The sequence below is a fragment of the Balaenoptera ricei genome, chromosome 7 (genome assembly GCF_028023285.1).
Source record: "Balaenoptera ricei isolate mBalRic1 chromosome 7, mBalRic1.hap2, whole genome shotgun sequence".
Taxonomy (NCBI): Eukaryota; Metazoa; Chordata; class Mammalia; order Artiodactyla; family Balaenopteridae; genus Balaenoptera; species Balaenoptera ricei.
Genome location: NC_082645.1, coordinates 61,087,011 through 61,113,089, shown reverse-complemented (window position 1 = coordinate 61,113,089; position 26,079 = coordinate 61,087,011). Strand labels below are relative to the sequence as shown.

Below are 26,079 nucleotides of genomic sequence, written 5' to 3'. Positions count from 1 at the left end.
AAATACGTGTGACCCTCCACGGGAGGTCCAAAGAATTCAAGAAGAACCTGCCAAACCAATCATACAGAGAGCAAGAAGTGCGTTTTCTTACTCTGGTGAGCAGAAAAGTATAGAGGAATGATGGGAAGGGAGAAAAAGTAATACATTGAAACAGGCAGGAAAGTAACATGAATTTATGAGGCAAATAAAATATTTCTGCTCTGTGTATTCTTAAAGTTATATATAGTTATATCTTCCTATCATACAGAAGAAATAGGGTGATTTTTTTCAGAAAAAATTCCCAAAACATCAATAGTACCTAATAAACGTATGCCATAAAAATACTGTACCAGAATCTGTGAAGGGTTTTCTTCCTCGTGTGTTTCTTATTTCAATCAGTGGCATCACCACCCACCTCATCACCCAAGTCAGGCTCCTCCTTTTCTCTCAACCCCCTACACATCCCATCAACACCTACCCCCCCCTCTAACCTAGAAACCCTTTGAAGGGATGGGCCGCGCTCCTTTCACTGTGCGCGTCCAGGTCTGAAAGGTGGTGCAGGAGGGCCCACAGGCCAGGGGCAGCCCAGCAGAGGGTGAGAAGCGGGCCTTCCCCAGCAGCACGCCTCAGGGGGGCAGACACTTGCAAGGGGGGCTTGGAGGTGAGGCGTGGAGCTCTGAGTTCTGAGCCGGAATCGGAAATGCAGGAGGGTGGCTGCAGGAGCTGCCGGAGCTGCAGGAGCTGCCGGAGCTGCCGGGGGAAAAGCTGCTTTTCTGCACACTCGTCATTCCTAAACTGCTCAGCCCTCACTTTATCCCTTCCCCTTCCCGCCCTCCGGATGGCACCTGTACAACCCTGAGGGTCAAGAACTTGAGCCCTAGAATCACAAAGAACTGGCTCTGACACCTAATGGCTGTGGAACCTGGAAAATGAGACTCATAATATAGCACTGAATGGGGAAGGCAATGTGGGGGGTAGCCAGTGAAATAAGACTTGTAAAGTGCTTTGCACAAAGCTGCCTCTAGTGGGCGCCCTGTTACCATTAGCCATTCCTGCCCTTATCTCACCGTTCTGGCTCAGCTAAAACCCCACTGGGGAGTCAAAACTCAGAGATAAGTTTGGCAGTTTATCACCACCATCTCCCCTGACTTCTGACTCTCAGATGAGAAGAGGGGCATGCAGGGCAGGGTGAGACTTGAGGAAAGAAATGGAGGGGCAGGCTAGCAAGAAACTGCCCTAACCACTTTTGAAGATTTGACTCTTTGCTGTTACCTCATTTCTTTCCTTAATTCTCTCTTAGTCTCTTTTCACTTTTCTTCTTTTTCTTTTACTGCCCCCTGCCCACCTTTTTTCGTGTGTGAGCGGCAGGAAGAACATGAAATTTGGAGTGTGTCAGACGTGAATTCAATTCTTTTTTTTTTTTCTTGCCTGCATTTTAGAAAACTAAAATGAGTTTATTTTGCTAAGTCAAGCAGTAAAAAGGAAATACTTCTCTTTTATAGCCATGTACCTCTAAAGCCACTGTCCAGGAATTTTCCAGCAGGAACATTTTTGGTCTGCAGAGACCAAAAATATGCAGATAAAGTTAGTCCCAGCAAGGATTCCACAATGTAACCAAACTTTCTTTACATACACAGGGGAAAAACAAACCCACAGATTTAATACAAATTTCAAAAAATGTGGCCTCGTAAAAATGTCATTCAGAGGTCAGTAAGGACTCTGCTTTATCTACTTAGTGGCGGACATTAACAAATCTTCTGGGCAGACAACGGTCAACGTAGTAATTAGCCAGAAAACTGTGACGACTTGCAGTGGGTTCTTTTTCCTATGAAAATATTAATACTGCTGCATGAGGTTTCATATGATGCATGGCGACTTACTAAGTGAAAGAAATTGGAAAAAAACTTGAAATCAGGAAGTACAACAAAATTAGAGAGTTGCTCACATTCCAATAGGTATTTGCTAAGCATCTAGGAGGTATCCAAAATTTTTCTATAAGCCACAGAAATTTATCTTCCTTTACCAAACACAGATTTGTTGTAAAACCCAGTAAGCTTCATTTTGAGATGTCGAGTGAATTCAATTCTTAATTTAGCCACATACATTTGTGTGGCCCCAGGAAAGTTATACCTAAGGTCTCTGAGCCTTGTTTTCAAGGCCCTGTAAAATAGGACATGAATAACTAAAGATGAGGTCAGTTAATATCCACGGAACCCCTAGCACAGTGTGACACATGAAGGCACTTAGCAATGCTGTTGCTGGTCTCTAGGAATTCCAGGTCTTTTCTTGCTTCTCCTCCCATGGCCCATTGCCCAATCACATTTTGCTCCCCATGATAGGGGTATAGGATGGTTAACTTTGTGTGTCAACTTGGCTAAACTATGGTAATCAGTTTTTCAGTCAAACAGTCTATATTTTGCTATAAAAGTGTTTTTTAGATGTGATTAACATTTACAATCAGTAGACTTTAAGTAAAGCAGATTACCTGCCATAATGTGGGTGGGCCTCATCTAATCAGTTGAAGGCCTTAAGAGCACATAGGTCTCCCTTGAGGTTTCCCAAAGAAGTAATTCTGCTTCCACAACGCAACACAGAAATTCTGCCTGAGTTTCCAGCTTTTAGACTCAAGACTGAAGCATCAACTTTCACCTGAATCTCCAGCCTGCCATTTGCCCCAAAGATTTCAAACTTGGCAGTCCCCACAATCACATAAACCAAATCCTTAAAAGAAATATCTGTCTGTCTATCTATCTATCTATCTATCTGTCTTTCTGTCTATCTATCTTCCTATCTATCTATCTTCCTATCTTTCTGTCTATCTATCTATCTATCCATCTTCCTATCTTTCTATCTTTCTATCTTCCTATCTATCTTCCTATCTATCTATCTATCTTTCTGTCTATCTTTCTATCTTCCTATCTATCTTTCTATCTATCTATCCATCTATCTATCTTCCTATCTATCTTATCTATCTGTCTTTCTGTCTATCTTCCTATCTATCTTCCTATCTATCTTTCTATCTATCCATCTATCTATCTTCCTATCTATCTTCTTATCTTTCTATCTGTCTTTCTATCTTCCTATCTATCTTTCTATCTTCCTATCTATCTTTCTATCTATCCATCTTCCTATCTTTCTATCTTTCTATCTTCCTATCTATCTTCCTATCTTCCTATCTATCTTTCTGTCTATCTATCTATCCATCTATCTATCTTCCTATCTATCTATCTATCTGTCTTTCTGTCTATCTATCTTCCTATCTTTCTGTCTGTCTATCTATCTATCTATCCATCTTCCTATCTTTCTATCTATCTTTCTATCTTCCTATCTATCTATCTATCTTTCTGTCTATCTTTCTATCTTCCTATCTATCTTTCTATCTATCTATCTTTCTGTCTATCTATCTATCTCCTGTTGGCATTGCTTTTCTGGCAAACCCTGACTTACATAAGATATTACTCTGACTGGCTAACCCATAGACCTGATGTGGCCACGTCACTAGTGGGCAGAGACCAGAGTCCATTACAAGGCTAGAGCAGCTAGAAATGGTTTTTTTTTGTTTCTCCCCTTTGAGCAACTTGCCACGAGAGAAGATTCAGCCATCTCACTCATTCTCCTTAGCTTCTTCCCCCCGTGTGGCTGGAACCCTGTCTTGCCCATCAGAGCTGGCTAGAAGGCTAGGATCACTGTCTGTCTCAGGCTACTCTTGGGAGGGTTGGAGGATGTAGAGGTCAATGTGTTCTCCTTGTTTCTTAGTGACTCTCCAAATCAATTCAGAAAACTCTGGTTGGACATTATGGCTGGACTCTGTGAAGTACACAGAGGAGGCAATAAGCCAGCTTTGGTATAAAACTAATTCCTAACAAAGTAAGAGAAGAGCAAGCCCAGCTCAGGAAAGTTCTCTGCATTGGGGCTGAGGTCAAAACCACAGCTAAAATCTAAAGTTAAAAGTTTACTAAAATTTTTTTAAAACCCACAGCTAATAACAAAGTGTTGCTCAGCTATTCTTGGCTGGCACCCCATGGTGAGAGATAATTGGTCCAGGGTAACACTCCAGCAGCCCCTGGCCAAATACTATTCTAATACCATCAAAATCTCATGCCAGCTTTTAACATCTGAGGTGTCAGCATATCACTGCTGATGTTATTTACCATCCCTTAGGAACATCTGTTCTGCTTTTTAAAATTCTTTCCTCATCTCTCTTGCTTATATTTCTTGCCTTCTCACCTTTCTCTTCCTTAATTTGCATCTTCCTTCCCTTTCCTCTCTTTCCTCACCTTTCTCTTTTCGACTTTCCACCCACACCATCATTACTCATTCAGGACCATGGAGAGGAGGAAGGAAAATCATCCTCTTCTAGGCCCTGCCCCCTCTGCACAACCATGGAGGTGGACCGGGTGAAGGTAAGTTATCAGGAGCAGCTCTGAGCAAAGAGGGCCGGAGGGGACCCACCAGGACAGCAGTCTGCAGGTAAAAGGTGTGCAGAGATGCAGGACATGGGGTGATCTGAAAGGATGAGAAGTAGCTGAGAGAGGGAAGTTACATGCTTCATCATGTTTCTTCTGAGTCAAATAGTACAGAGTGTTGGCTGAGAGCATATGTTCAGGTGCCTAAGTCCTTCGGTTTTAATCTTGGTTCCCCTAATTTCTAGATACGTTACTTGCAGCAAGTTAGTTAATCCCTTGAGGCCTTAGTTTCCTCATCTGTAAAACGAAACAGTAATGTGACCTACCTCATAGGGTTATTGTGAGGATTAAAGGAGTAAACACCTATTAAGTGCTTAGAACACTGCCTAGCACATAACAAATATCCAAGAATTGCTTGCTGTCCTCAGTCCCACTGGGAAACGGAGGCAGCCTACAAGAATCAAAACCCATCTCCCCCGTTGGGCCACTCTGAAATCCAAGAGGAAACTGGCCCTGTGAGAGAGGGGAGAGGGACAGTACCATTGAGGCTAGCGGGCACAGATTCCAGGCAGTTTCTCATGGAACTTTTGATGCACTGGTGCATAGAAAAGGTACATTATTGGTTAAGTAGAACTTGGGCATTGGCCTGAGACCCTAAGCCTCCATAACAACGGGTGGAACACAGGCACCTATACTCCAAACCCCAAATGTCCACTTACCAACCATCCACTTGTTAGATGGTAACTGCCCACAACTCCAACACACACACAAGTGCCTACAAAATTTAAACCTCAAGTTGAGTACGTCATGAATGTTTCTCACATTCGAAGTGTGCCACATCTGGAGAAGGCTCAGAAGCACTGTCTTAAACATGGTACTTGGCTGGAGATTATTTGTCCCTTTAACTGATTCTTTGATGTTTCTTGATATTTCTTTCTGATTTTGTAGTTAGCCAATCCTCTTCCTTCAGTTTATATCTGAATCCTGAATATGTGAATATAAACTTGGAACGTTCTCATACTGAAGCTTGACGGTAGCCTCTAGAGGGGTGTCCTTTTGAGATGAGAGGGTCTTGGCTCTCAATAGGAAGGTTCTGTACATTTAAGCCACATGGACTAATGACGGAGCAAAAGTCACTGCAGATATGAAAGGAGACTCTGGGTCCAATTTTAAATTCACAAATATTATGGGGTGGAGGGCAAGTAGAATATGAGTTTTATCTACTAGGATGCCAAGCTCCTCAGAGGTGACTAATTAAGATAAAGGAAGCCAGTGCTGCACTTTAGAAAAAAAAAGTATTATTGGCCCTCCCACATTTGACAAGTTGAGGTAGAGAAAAAGTGAGGGATATTTGGGGGACTGCATCGACCACGTTTCCCCTGCATTGCTGGAGCCCTTAAAAGGCTGACAAGGGGATCACTTCTAGGATGGAGAAAAGTCAGGAAACCAGATGGAAGAGGATCTAAGGACAAACCTCGGAAGACTTGCTTTTCCTTCCCCTTTGCTCACATTTCACCTTATGTAACTGAAGTTTCTCCCTGCAATGGACTTGTTTGCATTTTCCAAATAGAGAGCAAGCTCCTGGAGAACAGCCCATGTGCTCCTGCATTTCATGTTCCCACACCTGGCGCCATACTCAAATCATGGAAGACATTCACTATATATGTTTCTTGAGGAACTTAATAAAGGAATTCAACACATACTTGCTGAACTCCTTACTGTGGGAAAGAGGAAGTGGCTTGGAAAATGTAATTTTGATGGCATACAAGACAGAGGGATAATGTATCGTTTAAAAGTAATAACTCTTACTTTAAGACAAAAAAAGAATAAGGTATCTTACCTGGTGACTGCTGGTCTCAGAAACTTTAACATCCAAAGACCCTGCCAGGACAGCATACCAGTTGGTTCCAATATCACCCTGGCGAAATACTGGAAAAGAAAAAGCCATGTAAGTAGACCAAATATAAGTTGGTTTTACCACATAACCTGATAGTTTCTCACTGGTTATTGTGAGCCTAACTTGGACCTAGATGAGCTTACCAACCTTCCTCTATCTGTTCCCACCAGAACATGCCATAATTTTCTTTCCCTCTTCTATCAACAAAGCTATATCCTATTTATTCAACGTTCCATGAAGTAGAACTCTATTAAACAGAACTCTTTCATATTTACAGAGCAGCAATAAGGGATGATAAGCCTAAATGTTATAAGAGCCTTTGAATGTAAGAAGAACTGACTGGTATTCTCTGTAATTTATCTTAAATATACTTCACTCTATTGTGATTCTTGGAAAATTATTACTCTAGATGGGGTACATGTTAATAAGACTATGGGACTCAACAAAACTAGCTCACCACCCCAATTTCCCAAATCTATTTATATTAAAAGCAGCATGCTTTCTGGAATAGAATGTCTCCTTTTAAGCTAACCAATGGCTGATTAAGGAAAATAAAATCTGTTTTAAAATTTTTAACTACTGTATTTTCATTGTCCATTTTCTTGTTTATTTTATAAATTCACTGCTTTTAGGCATTACGAGTTAACTACTCTTTGGAAATGATTCTCATCAGAAATTTCTGAACTTAATTTTGCTTTACTTTTGTCATCTCAGAGAGAAAACATTTAGTTATTTAAAGAGAACCTTAGTTCTCCTATCCATGTTAAGACCAGTAGTTTGGAAAGTCATTCTGAAACACTGGTTCAAAAATCTCATACAAACCCAACTATCCTTTTAAATATCCTAGCTAAATAACTAGATGGAATGATCTGATATTTTAAAATTCTTTTCACAGAGTCAGAAGTCAAGTGGCTCAATGAAAAATCACATGACAACTCAGTGGGACAGTTAAGTTCTGGCAAGGCTAGTGCTCACTGCATAAGAGGAAGCTTCTGGGAGCCATAATTAATGATGACAAGCTGTTCTAAACTCTCTGACTGAGACATGCTGTGGAAAGGCAAGAACAACAATAGCATCCTACCAAGTGCAATGATAAGCTTAAGATGGGGGATTGCTGAGTTTATAGCTGGCCTCTCGAGTAACTCTGCTATCCCTAGCCTTTGTAAGGGATTTATTTCAGAGTTAGGGCTTTGCCTTTCATGAACTTCTTGGCCCCCAAAGACATTACCATTTGCCAATCAAATTCACATTACACATCATAGAAGATTCATTTTGAAAATGGCCTTAAGAAACAGAAAACAGGGTCTCATCTCTAAAAGAATGAAGTTCCCGCTATCAGTAAGAATAAAAATATTGGATTGAAAACAATATGTATGGATGATTTTTTAAATAGAAGTATGACTATGTTTTTGCATGTGTGCATGTGGGAAAACATCTTGAAGAACATACACAAAATGTGAATATCAATCTCTGGATTTGGGGATTGTAGGTGATTTTTACTGTGTCTTCTAAATTTTCTACAATGATGTTGTGACAGATCCTGATAGGTTCCCACTCAGAATCATGCCCTCCCTTCCTCCTATTTAACTGAACATGGATTTTATACAAGTTCCCACCCTACTCTAAAGGGCCAAATTCTAAGAACGTATTTCTTCCTTAGCTCTACTGGGATAACCATGATTGGTCTAAATCAGACATGGTGATTCCATGATCTCTGCCAGTGATTGGTTTAAAGATGGGCACATGATGCAATTCTGGCCAATGAAACAATACAGGAAGTCTGCTGGGGGATTCTGAAAAACAGACAAGAAATAGTCCTTCAGCAGGAATGTTTTGTATCAGCACACGATGCCTCCAACTGCCGTAGTTAGTTGTATTAGAACCATTTGGGACAAATCTGAGTACAAATGCCAACACCTGAGGATGCATAGCAAAAACAAATAAACCAACAAAAAAAATGGGAGGAGCCTGAGACCTTAATAATGTCATTGAGCCACTAAATCAACCAACCCTGAAGCCATCCTACCTCAGGACTGCTTATACATGAGTAATTGATTTTCCCTCCTTGTATGAGTTATTATTCAAGCCAGCTGGATGGGAGTTTTGTGTTACTGCAGTATAAAGTATCCCAACAGATGGAATAGCACTACTTTTTTAATGAGAAAATACTTGTTTTTTTTTTTTAATGCAGCTGTCACCCTATCATTTTACTTTCCCTACCCCTTTGGTCACATCTGGAATAGACATTATCACTGAGGTTAATTCGAAACATTACTATTGTAAAATCAGCTATGCTTTAATTTTTAAAATTACTATTATCATTAGTTAAGAGACCTTTTATCTTATTTAATATCCTGCTGGCTCTCATATTTCTTGGGTTACAGAAAATAATTATATATTAGAATTTCTAAGGAGACTGCTGAATGTATAAATCAGTACATCCTTCCAGCTCCATCTGGAAAGTAGGCTGCCCTGGAAGAACCATTTACATACTGTGGATGAAGGAGTTAAGGAAATGCCTACATGGAACCGAATAAATAAAGGAGAGGGAAATGTCATCCTCATATCTTTGACTGAAGCTCAAATATTTGGCACATAGATACCCCATTTGCTATCCATCCCCACAGGGTAACCGCAAATGAGCACAAACTTATACATGAAAACACACCACTGGAGTTGCATTTCTTACATGTTATTCCTTTTTCCAGATTCTCATAATAACCACATAAACAAATCTGATGAAGGAGATTTGGGTGAAATTTCTCAAAAGCTTTAACTTCTTTCAGCCGTGTGAAGATTATATCCACATCTTCACTGGATCGTTCTAATGGTCTATAAAGGGGAGAAAAGGCACAAGGCTATATCAGAAAGAACTTACTTGAGTCAACATGCATTATTCTAACTATATTCAAATTTTTGCAAATATACCAATTGCAAGTATTTTACTGCAAATATTTATCCCCCTATAACAATTATAAATATTTCCAGGCCTTTGTCAACTGTTCACCTTAAATCACAAATACTGCAGATGGTGTGATATTGTGATTTACAATAAAAAATATAAAATAGTAAGAAATAAGAAATTGTTCAGTGTTCCTTGCACAGAGCTCCTAAAACTCTTGTAATTTCTTATATGAGAGCCACAGGGGCCTCTTCAGTTATAATATTTGGCCTCTTGTCCTCAGTTCCTGAAATGGTTAAGAGCCATAAAGGTGAAATGGGTGTCAAGCCCCTTTCCACCACAACCAAGTTTATGTTAATGAGGGGACTTCTGGAAAACTCCTAGGTAACCTAAGGATGGAGACTGGCTACCTGGAGAACCACTCATGTGATTAGAGGGTTGGAACTTTCAGCCGCACCCCTTGACGTGGGGGTGAAGGGGCTGGAAATTGAGTTCAGTCACCAATGGACAATCAATTTCATCAAGCATGCCTAGGTAATGAAGACTCCATAAAAATCCCTGAACAACGGGGTTCAGAGAGCTTCTGGGTTGGTGAACACTTGGAAATGTGGGGAGCGTGGCACTGGGAGGGGGCGTGGAAGCTCCATGCCCCTTCCCATACTTTGCCTGTACACCTCTTCCATCTGGCTGTTCCCAAGCTATACCCTTTCATAGTAAATCTAGCAAGTAATTGTTTTCCTGAGTTCCGTGAACTGCTCTAGCAAATTCATCGAACTCAAAGAGGGGTTTGTGGAAACCTCCAATTTATAGCCAGTCAGTCGGAAGCACAGATAACAACTTGGACTTGCAGCTGACATCTGAAGTTGCATGTGTGTGTGGGCGGGGAGCAGTTTTGTGGGACCGAGCCCTTAACCTGTGGGATCTGATGTCATCTCCAGGTAGACAGTGTCAGAATTGAGTTGAATTGTAGGACAGCCACCTGGTGTCACAGAATTGCGTAATGTGTGGAAAACCCACACACCTGGTATCAGAAGTGTAGGGAGTATGGTAGTAGCATGAGGGTAAAGGAAACACAGGAGGAGTTTTCCTTTACAGATGGCTACACTTACTCAAAATTGAGGTCCCAAACACAAATGCCTGCCGGGGCCTATTAGGTAAAGTAAATGATTGTACAAAGAGCCAAATATAAGGAAAAAAATCTCTCCTATAAAAAAACAGTGGTAAAAGCAAAGACAAATTGCAAACTGCAGAGGTGGGACTGTCTACAGGAAGCAGGCCTTATTGGCTATTTTCCTTATCACTGGTTTTCTGTGGAAACACGGGGCCAGACATCACGTATTTCAGTTGTTCAGGGAAAGATACCTAGACGTTTGTTCACATTTCTTAAACATTGTGTGGGCCACACACAAAACATCTATGGACTAGATCCAACTTGTTGACCATCGTTTTGTATTCTCTGGATTAAGACGAACCGGAGAACTAAACAAAAATGGGATAGTTTTACAGATTATACAAACTATTTTCTTTCTTTTCTTGGAGCCGTTTTCCAGGTCTATTTGTTCTTTGATAGATATGTCACGTTATACAGAAAATATTCACCTCCTAAGTGCCCCAGAACATTCTGGGATCAGAGGAAATGAGGAGGGCCAGGATGTGCCTGAGACAGGTAATTCTCACCAGACTCCCACGTGTTCCCTGACATTTACCAGGTTCCTTTGTAGCTATGTTGGAGCCATGTTCTGGCCAGTGGACTGTGGACAAATCTAGCATGCATCACTTCTGAGGTGAAACTGTTAAGAGCCAGGGGGTGTCTCCCATCTCTCTCTTCCTCAGCCACAACTCTGCAGCATGTGATGGGTTATTGTGTCCCTCTCCCAAAATATGCTAAAGCCCTAATACCCGGTACCCATGAGTGTGACCTTATTTGGAAATAGGGTCTTCGCAGATGTAATCAAATTAGGATGAAGTCACACTGGATCAGAGTGGGCCATAATCCAAGGACTGGTGTCCTTACAAAAAGGAGGAAATTTGGAAACAGACACAGGGAAGATGGCCAGGTGAAGGCAGAGGCAGAGGCAGGAGTGACGCATCTCTAAGCCAAGAAACACCAAGGATTGATGGCAGCCACCAGAAGCTGGAAGGAGACAAGGAAGGATACTCCTGAGAGCCTTCACGGGGGCTTGGCCCTGACGACACCTTGATTTTGGACTTCCAGCCTCCAGAATCATAAGAGAACACATTTCTGTTGTTTTATCCCACCTAGTTTGTGGTCTCTTGTTTCAGTAGCCCTAGGAAACTGATGAGAAGGCAGGTGCTTCAGATGCTACAGCCGCAAGGTGGAGACTTTGTCTAAGTGACAAATAAACCGTCACTGTGTGAAGCCCCAAGATTTTGGTTGGGGGAGGGGGAGTGTTGTTAATACAGCATCACCTAGACTAACATAGAGGTCAGGACTACATGTGCCAGAGTCCAAGGAACTTGGGACATTATCAGAGGAAGACAGATCCCACCATGAGAGATGCACATTTTTGGAGGACATGAGCAGGTGACCTGTCACTAAGGGGAAGACCTAAGACAGCTTTCATGAGTTTAATTGAGAGGCTCTTCCCCCACCCCCGTCACACTTTCAGGCCCAAGATAACTAGATTCGAAGAATCTGCTTACAACCTCGGCGAGCCTCCCAATTAACCTCTACTCAAAGGGCCTGAGTTCTGCTTCCCAGGGAGGAGGGAGGAAAATCCTGATGCATTAGTGCCAGTTTATGAGATGACCAAGTGTCCGGAAGAGCTGAGAGCTTTGCAGGCTTACCAGGGAAGGTACAGCACACTGGGCACAGGGCCTCTTTCCACCTCTTGTCCCTTTGGAAGAGCCTTATCAACTCCCTACCAGAAGCCATGTTCTCAAAAGTCAAGGGGCTCTGAAACAGGTGCTAGAATTTCAGCAGTTAATAAAGGGGTGCAGACAACTTTCAATGAGAGTCTTTGAGGGTCCGGTGGGAAAGCATTTCCCAAGCAGTGAAGGTGCAGTGGCTGGCAGAGCTACCCTTGAAAGCTCTAGCCAGCAGAGCGCACTTCATGGGAAGCAGTGTTGGCACGAGCAGGGGTAACACCCAGCCACAGCAAGCAGCCGTGTGAACCCCACGGGGCTCCGCTACAGAAGCGCTGGCACTAGCCTGCAGGCCCAAAGCAATGGCAACATTTAAGTCAACCAGAGGGGGGATCACAAGGACCAGATGAGCTGGAAATTGGCTGAACATTGATATGGTGGATTCTACTTAGTTACACAGGAAAAGAGATAGAGATTAGAATCCATCTTCCATCAGGAAGGAAAGCAGCATCTCATCTTGTTTATTCTCCCCAGAGCATGTTCCATATTAGGAAGGCAGACTAGGGCGGCCTAAAAACATTTTTGGCCCAACACTCTCCAGAAGAAACTGAAAGCAGCAGAAAAAAAAAAAAACACTTACATACTTCCATACAGACCAAAACAAGCACAAAAGAACTTCATGATTCACAACCAGATTGTGTGAGGCCAAGTGACAAAAGACACTTGGAAAGACAGAGTTAATTTGAGATAACCAGGACAAGCATGAAACCTCTCTTCCTGAGATTTTCTGTGGGCACCCCAAAATTAGGTCCTAATAATTGTCTCCCCCACTGTTTAAACATTTAGGCCACAGAAACTATGAAAAGCAATGTTTTCTCTGTCATTCATGGAGTGGGGAAAATTCCATTCAGCTATTAATGGACATCTTTACCAACCCACCTCTGTAACCTACCACAGGTGATAATCCTTCTGTTGCCCCACTTCTCTTGTGAATCTATGATTTCCTAATGCCACATACATTCTCCTCTCTGCAGAGGTCATGCCTGGTACTTCCTTCATAGATCCCATGGTACTCAGTAGAGGGCCAAGCACACAAGAAGTCCTTGGATGCGACCTTCTACAGCGACCTCAAACTGGACTCATCTTCTCTCCGACATCTGCCACTGCACCTGCACTCCTCATTGCCATGCATGGAGCAGGTTCGTCCTCTCTCACCATGTCCAGGTAATTCTACCAACTCAGTGTCTCTCAAATCCATCGCCACTTCTTAACCCCTCCTGCCATGGCCTCATTTGAGTGTGAATGAAGGGCACGTGAAACATGTACTGGGCTAGCAAGCTGAACAGCATGGCAGTCCTTGCCTAGGAAGCTGGAGAACTTGGGTTCCATCTAATAGTCAGCAGAAGTATCTGAAGCAGGGCAGTGGCATGATTGGATGTACATTTTGGAAAGATCACCTTGACTGCAAGTAAAGGCAGGTGGGAGAGAGTAAAGACCAACAGCTAAGAGACCAGTCAGGAAGCTCTTGCAGTATTTCAAAATGATGATGCAGGTTTCTCTAATTATAGCTCACTCTAGGCTCCTTTCCTTAATAACTGCGTACATCTGGCCCCCTAAGTAAAAGTTCCAAGTTCAGAGAAGTTATTTTCCTTAGCCAGCCCTCTGACACCCAGGGCCCATGTTTTAAATCACTTTTTCTAAAAACTTCACATTTAAAACATGTTCAAACAGCAGTAGAAAGAATCATTTACAAAAGAAGACACTGTGGTAGGCAGGATCCTAGGGTGACCCCAATGACCCACATCCTTATATAATCCCCTTAAGGGTAGGCAGAAGCTCTAATTTACTTTTAGTCAATAGAATATGGCAAAAGTGTAGAGATATCACTCCCATGATACGTTACAATATAAAGCAAAGTTAAAGAGATTTTGCAGATATAATTAAGGTCCCTAACCAATTGACTTTAAGTTAATCACAAGGAAGACTTTTCCCAAGTGGGCCTGACCTAATCAAGCAAGTCCTTTAAAAGAGGGTAGAAGAAGTAGGAGATTCTTTGTTTTTTTCAATTTTTAAAAAAATTATTTATTTATTTTTGGTTGCATTGGGTCTTTGCTGCTGCGCGCAGGCTTTCTCTAGTTGCATTGAGTAGGGGCTACTCTTCATTGTGGTGCGCGGTCTTCTCATCGCAGTAGCTTCTCTTGTTGTGGAGCACAGGCTCTAGGCACGCGGGCTTCAGTAGTTGTGGCACACGGGCTTCGTTGCTCCACGGCATGTGGGATCTTCCCAGACCAGGGAATCGAACCCATGTCCCCTGCATTGGCAGGCAGTTTCTTAACCACTGCGCCACCAAGGAAGTCCCAAAGCAGGAGATTCTTTTGCTGGCCTTGAAGAAGGAAGCTGCCATGTAGCAAAAGGGCTATGTGGCAAGGAATATATGAGGCCCCTGGCTGACAGCCAGCAAGAAAACAGGGACCTCAGTCCTACAACTGCAAGGAACTGAATTCTACCAACAACCAAGTGAGCTCAAAAGAGGTCCCCAAGTCCAGATAGGGACACAGCCCAGTCAGCACCTTGATTTCAGCAGAGAATGCAGACAAGCATGCCTAGGCTCCTGCCCTATGGAATTGATGAGGTAATAAAGGTGTGATGTTCTGGGCCACTAGGTTGTGGTGATTTGTTACACAGCAATAGAAAACTAATACAGACACAAAGTCTTTTCTCACCCTGACTCAGTTCCTTATGACCAGCTTAGGGTTGACTTCCTTCACAGAGCTTTTCCTTACAACGTTCTCATCCTTCTCTGAAGTCCAATTGATATCATTTCTTTTTGGAATCTTATCATATTATTTTACTCTTTCACATGTCATGCATGCAACTTCTGTCTTCTTGGAGATACCATCATTCTTCTATCCATTCATTTGGTGAATACTATTTGGATCTTATTTTTTATTAACTACTGAATCACTGTTTTCCTGCTTTGTTTTGTTTTTTCTTCTCATGGTTCTTTAGCTCTTCAGGATGGATTTTACTGTCCGTCATTGAAAACTGTCTAAATCAGACAGCAAGGTCAGACAGAGGTTAACCCATCTAAGTTAAAAAGGCACAAACTAAAAACATTGTCGATAAAATAAAATCCTTTTAAGTACTATATAAATTGTAATGGTAAATATGCCTATTAGCATTACAAAAAAGATAATTTTATTAGAATGTGTTTAAGATTTTGAAAGGAGTGGTTTTAACAACTTATTTATAACTTTTTATCACATCTACCTTTCAAATTAATGGCACTCAAATAAACAAGACTTAACTTTGCAATATGAATTATCAAAATCTATGGAATTTTAAATGACTCTCCACCAAACACATCCTTTCGTGAATACACATTCATTTTATTTATCCATTCAATAAACTGTATTGATTTCCTACCTTACATTAGATACCTTTCGCTGGAAGAACAGAGGTGAGCAACACGCCAACCCTACCCACCAGGAGCTCACAATCCAGTGGGGAAGGGAGCCACATAACCAAAATTAGAATACTGTATGGTAAGTACTGTAACATGGGTACCCACAATGTTCTGGGCTGCACCTTGTTTTACTACAAAGAAGGCAAACATGGAAACTACCAAAGTCAGGTGTACGAGGGATAGCAAAGGTTCTGGATTCCAGGTGCTGCCACGTGTATTATGCAATGCGAAAATTTAATGTGCTCTTAAATCTTAATTCAGTCAACTCGGGATTATCTAGGGACTAATTAACCAGTTTCTGGATTAGTCAGAGCACAAAATAATAACACATAGGCATCTGTGGGGAAAAATGTACAATAACCATAAAATCAGCAAAACAACTCCTCTTAGATGACTTCTCTTGTTTGACTATATGATAATCAATACGCAAATCCTCTGCCGTGAGGTGGGCCCCGCCCTCACCAATCTGCTGAGTAAGCCCCCCCTCCTCCCCTCACCTCCCACAGAATCTCTGGGGGATCTTTCAGGACAGTGGATCCCAACACCCAGCAGTCAGACCTGGGGGAGGCGTGCAGGAAGTAGATGAAGAGGGAAAGGAAAGGAGGGAAGGGAGGCAAAGTGCTCTCTGCCCAGCTGCCTTCCCATAGTCGTGAACAGAAGGCTCATCCAAGAAATGGACAATTACGGGCTGTAACTGTACCGTCATCTTGTGGGAATGTACATAATGCTTAATTTCCTCAACTACTTCACTTGTATTTTTTTCTAAATTTCCAGATGTCTTCTGAAGATCAGTAAATGTATTTCAGAACACTGGGTGTAATGCTAAATAAATACATTTGCATTAAAATGACTTTGCGGTTTGTTTCACCTCCTTGTGCTTTAACAGTAACTTAGGGTTATAAAGACCTAATCCCCACTCCTAATGAACTGTTAAGTCCGAGAAAATACATGGGAGCTTTATAAATTATAAAGTGCTACAGAAGCTATTCTTATTATGAGTACCATCAGCTTCATCATCGTCGTTAGCCACAAAGACCTTTTAAAAGAAGTATCTGATGAAAGCAATGAATAAAGTGCTTAAAAACATATATTAGAACTCTCTTGTATTTTTGGAAGGGTTTATAGATAGGTGTGCATGTATATATTTCTCTCTCTATTATAACAACAGTAAGATCTCAAACAATACATACTTGATAATCTCGTCCTTTTCATAACACTATTAACTTTTTTAAAGGCTTTGAAATGTTCATCACACAGCCCTGTTAAATGAAGCAGGTATTCTGAACCCTATTTTTCCAGCAAAAACATTTTACACAGAGGCTAGGTAAGTATTAGTGTGCTAAAATCATGTGTGTATAATGCCAATGATGACATGGATATATCAAAAGTCTTTGAAACTCAAGATGTTTACCACTTATCGTGTTATTTTAATTATATGATTATTAACCACTTAGAATACTGAAATGTTGACTCTTTACTAATTACAAATTTTCCCAACAACGTCAACAAAATTCAGAAAGAAGGTGTTGAAAATGCATTCATTCAATCTGCATGTCTGTATGAGAGAAGAAAGCACTCGGGTGATACAAAGAGCATGGTTCCTGCACTGAGGAAGTTCAAACTGAGTTAGGGAGAATTGTACACATACAGCAATTATCAAGGTGAAATGTAGTAAGAAGTGCAATTAAAATAGGAAAGAAGGAAATATGAATTCAGAAGAAAAACAGATATCGCTGATGGATGCAAGTTCTACAAAGACTTCATGAAGGCACTACTGTAAATTCTTCCTAAAATCAGTTCTTTCTTGTTTCTCTTTTTACGTCTATAGTACCACCATTGTTGCGTCATTTATTCCTAAAAAATGTGGTGTGTCAGTAGGGCTCCTCTCCCTAGAGACCTGTTCTATTGACTTTTCTCCCTATGAGTTTCTTACCCACCAACCTCCTAACACACACACACACAGATACACACATGCATATCCATATGTACAGAGATGTATACACACAGATGCATACACACGTATGTACAAACACATATACAAACACACACATACACACGCATAAAGATTCTTTGTTGACCAAACTGTAGTCAGACTCCTGAACCTTTTCCTAGACCCATCTGTGTACTTCTTTGTAAAATGCAGTTTTAGCAAGAACCTTGCTAAAAAGTCAGTTTAACCAGAACCTCCCCCGCTCCCGATATCTGACCACCCTCCATATCCGATTGGGTTTCTCATCCTCCACCATCCCCCAGACGATATCGGATCACCCTTGTCTTCAGCAAGAATCCCGTCGGGCCAATTTAGCCAGAATCCTCCTTACCCTTGATGTTTCCTCTCAGTAATTTTCCAGCCACTGACTTCCTCCCACCCCCACACCTTGCTCCTTGTTTGTAAATTGCCACTTGCCCATGCTGTGTTCGGAGTTGAGCCCAATCTCTCTCCCCTCCTGTAAACTCCTATGGCGGTGGTCCCTATGCCTGACTCAATGGCCCTGAATAAAGTCTGCTTACTACGTTTAACAAGTCTGAGTGTCTTTTTTTTTTTTTAATATAAATTTATTTATTTATTTTTGGCTGCGTTGGGTCTCCGTTGCTGCTCGGGGTCTTGCTCTAGTTGCAGCGAGCGGGGGTTACTGTTCGTTGCGGTGCGTGGGCTTCTCATTGCAGTGGTTTCTCTTGTTGCAGAGCACGGGCTCTAGGCATGCAGGATTCAGTAGCTGCAGCACACAGGCTCAGTAGTTGTGGTGGCACGCGGGCTCCGTAGTTGTGGCTCGTGGGCTCTAGAGTGCAGGCTCAGTAGTTGTGGCGCACGGGCTTAGTTGCTCCGCGGCATGTGGGATCTTCCTGGACCAGGGCTCGAACCCGTGTCCCCTGCACTGGAAGGCGGATTCCCAACCACAGCATCAGCGTCTTTTCCTTTAACGTCACACACACACCCAGCCACCCCCACACGCACAGGAGCGCACCCCTCAACTCAACCAACTGCCAAAATTCTATCTCGTCTTATTGATTCTGCCCATGTTCAGGGTGACTCTCAGAAAAAAATCCCCTTGATGGACCCCAGGTGCAACTGCAGCTTTGTATCCTCACAGCTGAGACTGTCACAAGGCACACCATGACCTCTGTGACCCTTGCAAAATATGGCCTGCATGTCAGCCACCAGGGAGCAGAACGTGTTAAGTCTGCACATTCCTGGCCTGATGTCTCCCTATTTAGAAATCATGCCCACTTGCTTTTATGTCTCTATAAAAGAGTGAAGAGAAAACGGCCCCCCAGGGTCCCAAATGAGATAAGAGAGTTGTGACTGGAGGTCACCAGGGGCCACCATTTTGGTCCTGAGCAGAGCAACAGGAGGAGTCAGAATACTTCCACCTCTCTTTTGCAGGTGACCAGTGTGTCATCTGTCCTACCAAGAGAGCTATGCCAGCTCTGGGGCCCAGGGCTCTTTGGACCGTTGAAAAAGCCTGTCTTCAGGCCGAGGTCAGGACCAGCCTTGCTAATATCTAAATAAGCTGATCCTGGGGCTTCCCTGATGGTGCAGTGGTTAACAATCTGCCTGACAATGCAGGGACACAGGTTCGAGCCCTGGTCCGGCAAGATCCCACATGCCGTGGAGCAACTAAGCCCGTGCGCCACAACTACTGAGCCTGAGCTCTAGAGCCTGTGAGCCACAACTACTGAGCCTGTGCATCACAACTGCTGAAGCCTGCGTGCCTGGAGCCTGTGCTCCGCAACAAAAGAAGCCACCGCAATGAGACGCCCACGCACCACAATGAAGAGTAGCCCCCGCTCGCTGCAACTAGAGAAAGCACGCGTGCAGCAATGAAGACCCAGTGCAGCCAAAAATAAATAAATGAAATTTATAAAAAAAAAAAAAAAAAAAGGCTGATCCTGCATTTATTAGTGAAAAGAGAGAGGGAAACCTTTTGACCAGACTCAGGGTGCTGTAATTTGTCTTATTACAAATACAAAATCAAAGTACGGCCTTGCCCAGTTTTAGCAGACCCTTTTCAAAAATCTTCTCTGATTGTACATGAGTGTCTAAACTCAGCACAGTATCATCAGGCTGGGCACACATCTCTCCACCACACACTGTAGTCAGAGGTCCCCAAAGCCCAGCCTTACTGGACCCCAAGCAGCACATAAAGAGCACTATCATAATTTTCCCTAGGTAATACACTTGCCCTATTAGCATTAAGTTAAAAATAATTTCTTTTGGCTCCTTAAACTTTTAGAATGGCTTCTGGGATGACTCAGATAACTGATGCTTCTTGAAAAATGTTTTGCTGATAAATTTGAAATGATGGCTTTTTTTCCCCATGTAATTTTCACCATAGCATGCAGATGCTCTCGAAAATCATTCCACACTACTTAGTGCTACATTCAAATTTGAGATAACTCTGTTCAAAAAATTGCCATTGCTACAACTAAACATTTGAAAGGCCCTAAGACCCTTAGGTTGTGAGGATTAGAGAACAGGAAATGGGAATCTCTTGAGTCAGATCTTTCTGATAACCATTTCTTAGCACTCTCTATTCCTGGGCAACAAGAAGGAGACACTTGAAGGTGAAACAAAGTGAGGAAAAGGAAGGCTGAGGATGGGGGAGAGGAGGGGAGGACATTATTCTCAATCTTTTACCCATTCCAACCCATGAGCAGCAGCAGAGGGCCGCGCATTTTGAGCAGGGAGTTTGAAAATGCCTTCACCTCCTTGGATCAGTTGGTTGAAAATCTCTGGCTCTAAAAGGGAAGCGGGCATGCTACGATGATGGTGGATAATCTGGTCCCCATGCCTCACCCCAGTCACCTATTTCCTTTGGAACCTCCTCATCTATTCTCTTCTTACTCGCTCTTATCCAGACACACAGGTGTCTCTGCTGTCCCTTGAAGGCCTCTGCCCCACCTGAGAGCTTTGCAATAGCTATTCCTCCTGCCAGGGATGCTCTTTCCCAGATATCTGCAAGACTCCCTCCCTCACCTACTGCAAGTTTGAGCACAAATTCTCTTCTCGGCGAAGCTGATCCTGACACCTATTTAAAATCCCAGTCCTCTCAGCAGCACCCAACCTATTTTTATCCAGAATTCTTTTTTTCCATAGCACTTAATACTTCCTAACATCATATTTATAATAACACATAAGTTATTTATTTTGTTGATTGCCTCCACTAGAATGTAAGCTCCATGAAGGCAGGGACTTTCTGTCTGTTTGGATTCTGCTATATTTCCAGTACCCTGAACAGTGCCTGGCATATAGCAGATGCCCAATGAACACTGTTGAAAGAATAAATATACTTTTGTGCCTTTTGTATTTGTACACGTGAATGTATTATTATTATTAAAGGTGAATAACATTTCAAGGAAAATTATATTACTTTTTGCTTAAGAAGCTATCTGTCTATAAACTTTTTGCTCTTCGTGACCACACTTACCAAATTAGAGTAATAATAAATCCTCAGATTTCCAGTGTTCTCAGTGAAAGAATGCACTAAGAATCATTTCATTTTTAACAGCAGCTTAATTATTCACCAAGATTTCTTGTAGGATCCACTTACATTTTTTTCATGTGAGCCCATGATAATTTTCATGACTAATTTAGTAAACCTAAATATGGAAAAATGTGACATTACTCAGCCTTTTCTGAAGGTAAAAACCATATGGGAAATGGAAATAATGTAGTTCTAAAGCTGTATCCCAGAAACAAAGACAACCAGTAAAATTTTTGAAGATATGCACTCAAATAAATCCATTAAACTAGGCACAAATTGAAAGTGGTTCTAAACTAGAATATATAATATAGGACCAAAAACTACAAGGGAGTTTATCATTCCTGTGTGGAGATAATTAGGCTGTTCTTGTGGCAACTAATCTGTCCTGCCCCACAATACTTGTAATGGATATAAGTATATTTAAAGTGGAGAAGGTAGGCCTAAACTTTACCTTATTTGATAAATAACAGATAGGAGTAGAAAATTTGGTATGTAGACACACTGGGTGAAGACACGTCTCTAGATCAAGGATGAGTTATGGAAGCTTGAGTGTTCAAGCCTCATAAAGAACTAGAACTCAGGCAGTAGGACTAAATAACAAGAATTCCAGCACTTCCAGCAAGGAACCCAAGAGAGGACAGAAAAAAGAACTTAATGTGTCAAGGTGGGCATCATTTTGACCTAGAACCAAAGGTTTTCAACCAGAATTAATTTCATCAACTCATCAACATGTTACTGAAGTACACATATTAGCCAGCAGTCAAAGAAAGCCTTATAGGTGTCTTTAGTTCACTAACAAAACCATCTCTATAACTGATGCTGCAGATTAATCACTTAAGCAATATGTAGAATGGCAATTAATTTTTTTAAATATAAGGAATTTTCTATTTATTAAAAAAATCTATTGTTTCAATACAAAAAGAAGAGAACTTCTACTCCTGCTATGATGGAATAACTAGTGCCACAGTAAACAATTTAAAAGTTGAACAAAATACAGGAAGCAACTGCTCTCAGACATTAGATAACAGGTAATGCAGGACTATGATCCTAGGAAGAATAGAAACACAAGAGGTGATCCACACAATAACCTTGATGCCTTGCCTGGAGATACTTTCTGGAACACAGGCAGAGAGGGAGAGCCCAAGTAGAGCATGGCAGTCTCATGGGGCTAGTGGGGCAGTAATTAGAATTCAGGAATGCTGAAGCAGATGAAATCTGCAGTGAAGTGAACCAGAGAGAGGGAAGCTGTTCATAGAAAGGGCTCCAAAATTTAGCAGAGGGGTCTTCTTGACTCATTAGCTGCAAATGTGCAGACCAATACTCATGGAGAAGCCTGGGAGGCAATGGCTCCTGGGGAGTACAAGCTGAATGGAGATTCTGGAAGTCACACAGGGCTGAGAGATATAGCAGCCCTGACCAGCCAGAGTAGACAGACCCCACCCATCAACCTGGACATTCAACTGAGGCTCAAAAAAGATCATTTTAGCCTCAAACCTAGAACTACCCTAGCAAGGCTTAAAAATAAGTCTCAATAGAAACAAGCCTCAATAGAAACTTACTGATTGGTCAATAAGTTACCTGCCTATGAAAACAGAAGGTGACATGCTTTAAAGAAAGTAACAAACTCCAGACTCTCAATATGAGAGGATCATAATGTCTAGCATACAATCAGAAATTACCATGTATGTAAGGGAACAGGGAAATGTGACTCATAATCAGGAAAAAGTCAATAGAAACAGACGCAGAGATGATAGGGATGGTGAAAATGCCAAACAAAGACTTTAAAACAGCTATCATAAATACGTTTAAGGACTTAAAAGATTAGCATAAGGAGTGAAGAGATAGGGAATCAGTAGAGAAACAGATACTCTGAAAAAAGAAGCAAATGAAGATTCTAAAACTGAAAAATACAAAATATGAAAAGAAAAAATATTCATTGGATGGGATTAAGAGTAGATTGGGAGGGTGGAGTCAAGACGGCATACTAGGAGGACGCGGAATTCGCGTCTCCTCACAACTAGGGCACATACCAGGCACCGGTGGGGGACTAACAGACACCTAAGGGGACAGGAGGAAACCCCAGCTACCGGGTAGGACGTGGGGTGTGGGGGAGTGAAGGGGGAGGAGAAGTGGAGGCAGGACGGGACTGGCGTCCCCAAGGGGTGGCTGGGGGAGGGGAAGGGATCCCACGCCCGAAGGGGGAAATTGAGGAACCACTGGGGGGGCAGAGGATCAAAAGGGAGCGTGGCCAGGTTTCCGCTGCCCACTTGGGGTCCCAGGAACCTGCTGAGATCCTGGGCCTGATCCTCTGCCCACCTAGGCCCTCTCCAGCTGTGTGGGTCATGAGGGAGTGGGAGGGAGGGAAGGGGGAGCAAAAGTAAAGCATAGACCACTGGGATGGCACCCCTGAGGGGGGCTGGGGGAGGGGAGGAGTTCCTACACCCAGTGGGACCCACCCACAGTTAGGGGTCCAGTGGTGACGGGGGAGATCCTGGGGAAGACGGTGGGGGAGGGGTGCGGAGGAACGGAAGGGAAGGGCCAGTGCTTTCCCTGTACACTTAGGCCAGGGCAGACTGTTGGGCTCCTGGGCCTAATCCTCTGCCCTCAGAGCCTCCCTCCAGCCAAGCAGAGCCCAAGCCCCACCCCTACACCCCCACCCAGGGCCACGCCTCTACACTCGGAGACCCCCTCAGAGACCCCCTCCAACGCACTGGGCCTAAACCCCACCCACACACCCTCACTCAGGGCCCTACACCCAAACTCCAGAACTCCACACTCCAGAGGCCCTCATTTCCACATGCTGCCTCTCCCCTTCCGTGCAGGTCCTAAGCAGAGGCCCCGCCCAATGCTCAAACATCACCACCCCACCCGCCTAGGTCTTGCCCCACCCTAAACCCCGCCGCTGCCTAAACTCTGCCCCCACAGCCAAGGCTTTATTTTTTTTTTTTCTTTTTTCCTCTTTTAGATTGGGGTTCTGTTTTACCTTGTTGATTCATTGTTGTTGATTCTTTTATATTTTTTTTTCCTAATAAATCTTTTATTTTTCTAATTTTACTTTATTCTTTATACTTTGTTATTGTTCCCTCCTTTTGGCTTGTTCCCCCCCATGCCCTTTTTTTTCCTTTCTTTTCTCTGTTGTGGTTTTATTTCACCTTGTTGCAGTTGTTTAAATTATAGTTTTATTTTTCCTAATATGTTTTTTTATCCTTCTTATTTAATTTTGATTTTTATTCTTTGATACTGCACTGCTCCTTTTTATCTTTCTTTCTCTCTTTCTTTTTTATTTTTTTAACTGGGCCACAAAGCCTGTGGGATCTTGTTTCCCAGGCTGGAGGTCAGGCCCCAGCTCCTGTGGTGGGAGCTCCAAGTCCAAACCTCTGGACTAACAGAGAACCTCAGGCCCCAGGGAATATCAATCAGAGTGCGGCCTCCTGGAGGTCCTCATCTCAGCACCAAGATCCGAATCTATCCAACTGCCTGCAAACTCCAGTGCTGGACGTATCAGGGCAAACAACCAGTAAGACAGGAATACAGCACCACCCATCAAAAAAAAAAAAAAATGAAACAACAAAAAATATGTTATAGATGAAGGAGCAAGGTAAAAACCTACAAGACCAAATAAATGAAGATGAAATAGGCAACCTACCTGAAGAAGAATTAAGAGTAATGATAGTAAAGATGAACCAAAATCTCACAAACAGAATGGAGAAAATACAAGAAACATTTAACAAGGATCTAGAAGAACTAAAGAGCAAACAAACAGTAATGAACAACACACTTACTGAAATTAAAAATACTCTAGAAGGAATCAATAGCAGAATAACTGAGGCAGAAGAACAGGTAAGTGAGCTGGAAGATAAAATGGTGGAAATCACTGCCAGGGAGCAGAATAAAGGAAAAAGAATGAAAAGAATTGAGGACAGTCTCAGAGACCTCTGGGACAACATTAAACGCACCAACATTCGAATTATAAGGGTCCCAGAAGAAGAAGAGAAAAAGAAAGGGTCTGTGAAAATATTTGCAGAGATTATAATTGAAAACTTCCCTAACATGGTAAAGGAAATAGTCAATCAAGTCCAGGAAGCACAGAGAGTACCAAAGGGAATAAACTCAAAGAGAAACACGCCAAAACACATATTAATCAAACTATAAAAAATTAAATACAAACAAAAAATGTTAAAAGCAGCAAGGGAAAAGCAACAAATAAAATACAAGGGAATCCCCATAAGGTTAACAGCTGATCTTTCAGCAGAAACTCTGCAAGCCAGAAGGGAGTGGCAGGACATATTTAAAGTGATGAAAGGGAAAACCTACAACCAAGATTACTCTACCCAGCAAGGATCTCATTCAGATTTGATGGAGAAATTAAAACCTTTACAGATAAGCAAAGGTTAAGAGAATTCAGCACCACCAAACCAGCGTTACAACAAATGCTAAAGGAACTCCTCTAGGCAGGAAACACAAGAGAAGGAAAAGACCTACAAAAACAAACCCAAACAATTAAGAAAATGGTAATAGGAACATATGCATCGATAATTACCTTAAATGTAAATGGATTAAATGCTCCAACCAAAAGACGTAGACTGGCTGAATGGATACAAAAACAAGACCCATATGTATGCTGTCTACAAGAGACCCACTTCAGACCTAGGGACACATACAGACTGAAAGTGAGGGCATGGAAAAAGATATTCCATGCAAATGGAAATCAAAAGAAAGCTGGAGTAGCAATTCTCATATCAGACAAAATAGACTTTAAAATAAAGACTATTACAAGAGACAAAGAAGGACACTACATAATGATCAAGGGATCAATCCAAGAAGAAGATATAACAATTGTAAATATTTATGCACCCAGCATAGGAGCACCTCAATACATAAGGCAAATACTAACAGCCATAAATGGGGAAATCAACAGTAACACAATAATAGTAGGGGACTTTAACACACCACTTTCACCAATGGACAGATCATCCAAAATGAAAATAAATAAGGCAACACAAGCTTTAAATGACACATTAAACAAGATGGACTTACTTGATATTTATAGGACATTCCATCTAAAAACAACAGAATACACTTTCTTCTCAAGTGTTCATGGAACATTCTCCAGGATA

The 26,079-nt window shown here is 42.1% G+C and overlaps 1 protein-coding gene across 5 annotated transcripts in view; it reads right to left on the bottom strand.

Moving 5' to 3' along the window:
• Window positions 1–26,079, bottom strand: part of RAPGEF4 (Rap guanine nucleotide exchange factor 4) — a 317,996-nt gene that overhangs the window by 244,639 nt on the left and 47,278 nt on the right. For all 5 annotated transcript variants that reach the window (XR_009504210.1, XR_009504211.1, XM_059928103.1 and 2 more), the window contains 2 exons: window positions 8,972–9,114; window positions 6,226–6,314 (listed from right to left, as the gene is read on the bottom strand). Coding sequence is in view for 2 of the 5 variants with exons in the window: in XM_059928102.1 (XP_059784085.1) it covers window positions 6,226–6,314; window positions 8,972–9,114 (232 nt within the window). In the remaining 3 variants the exon portion in view is untranslated. The remainder of the gene's footprint in view (window positions 1–6,225; window positions 6,315–8,971; window positions 9,115–26,079) is intronic.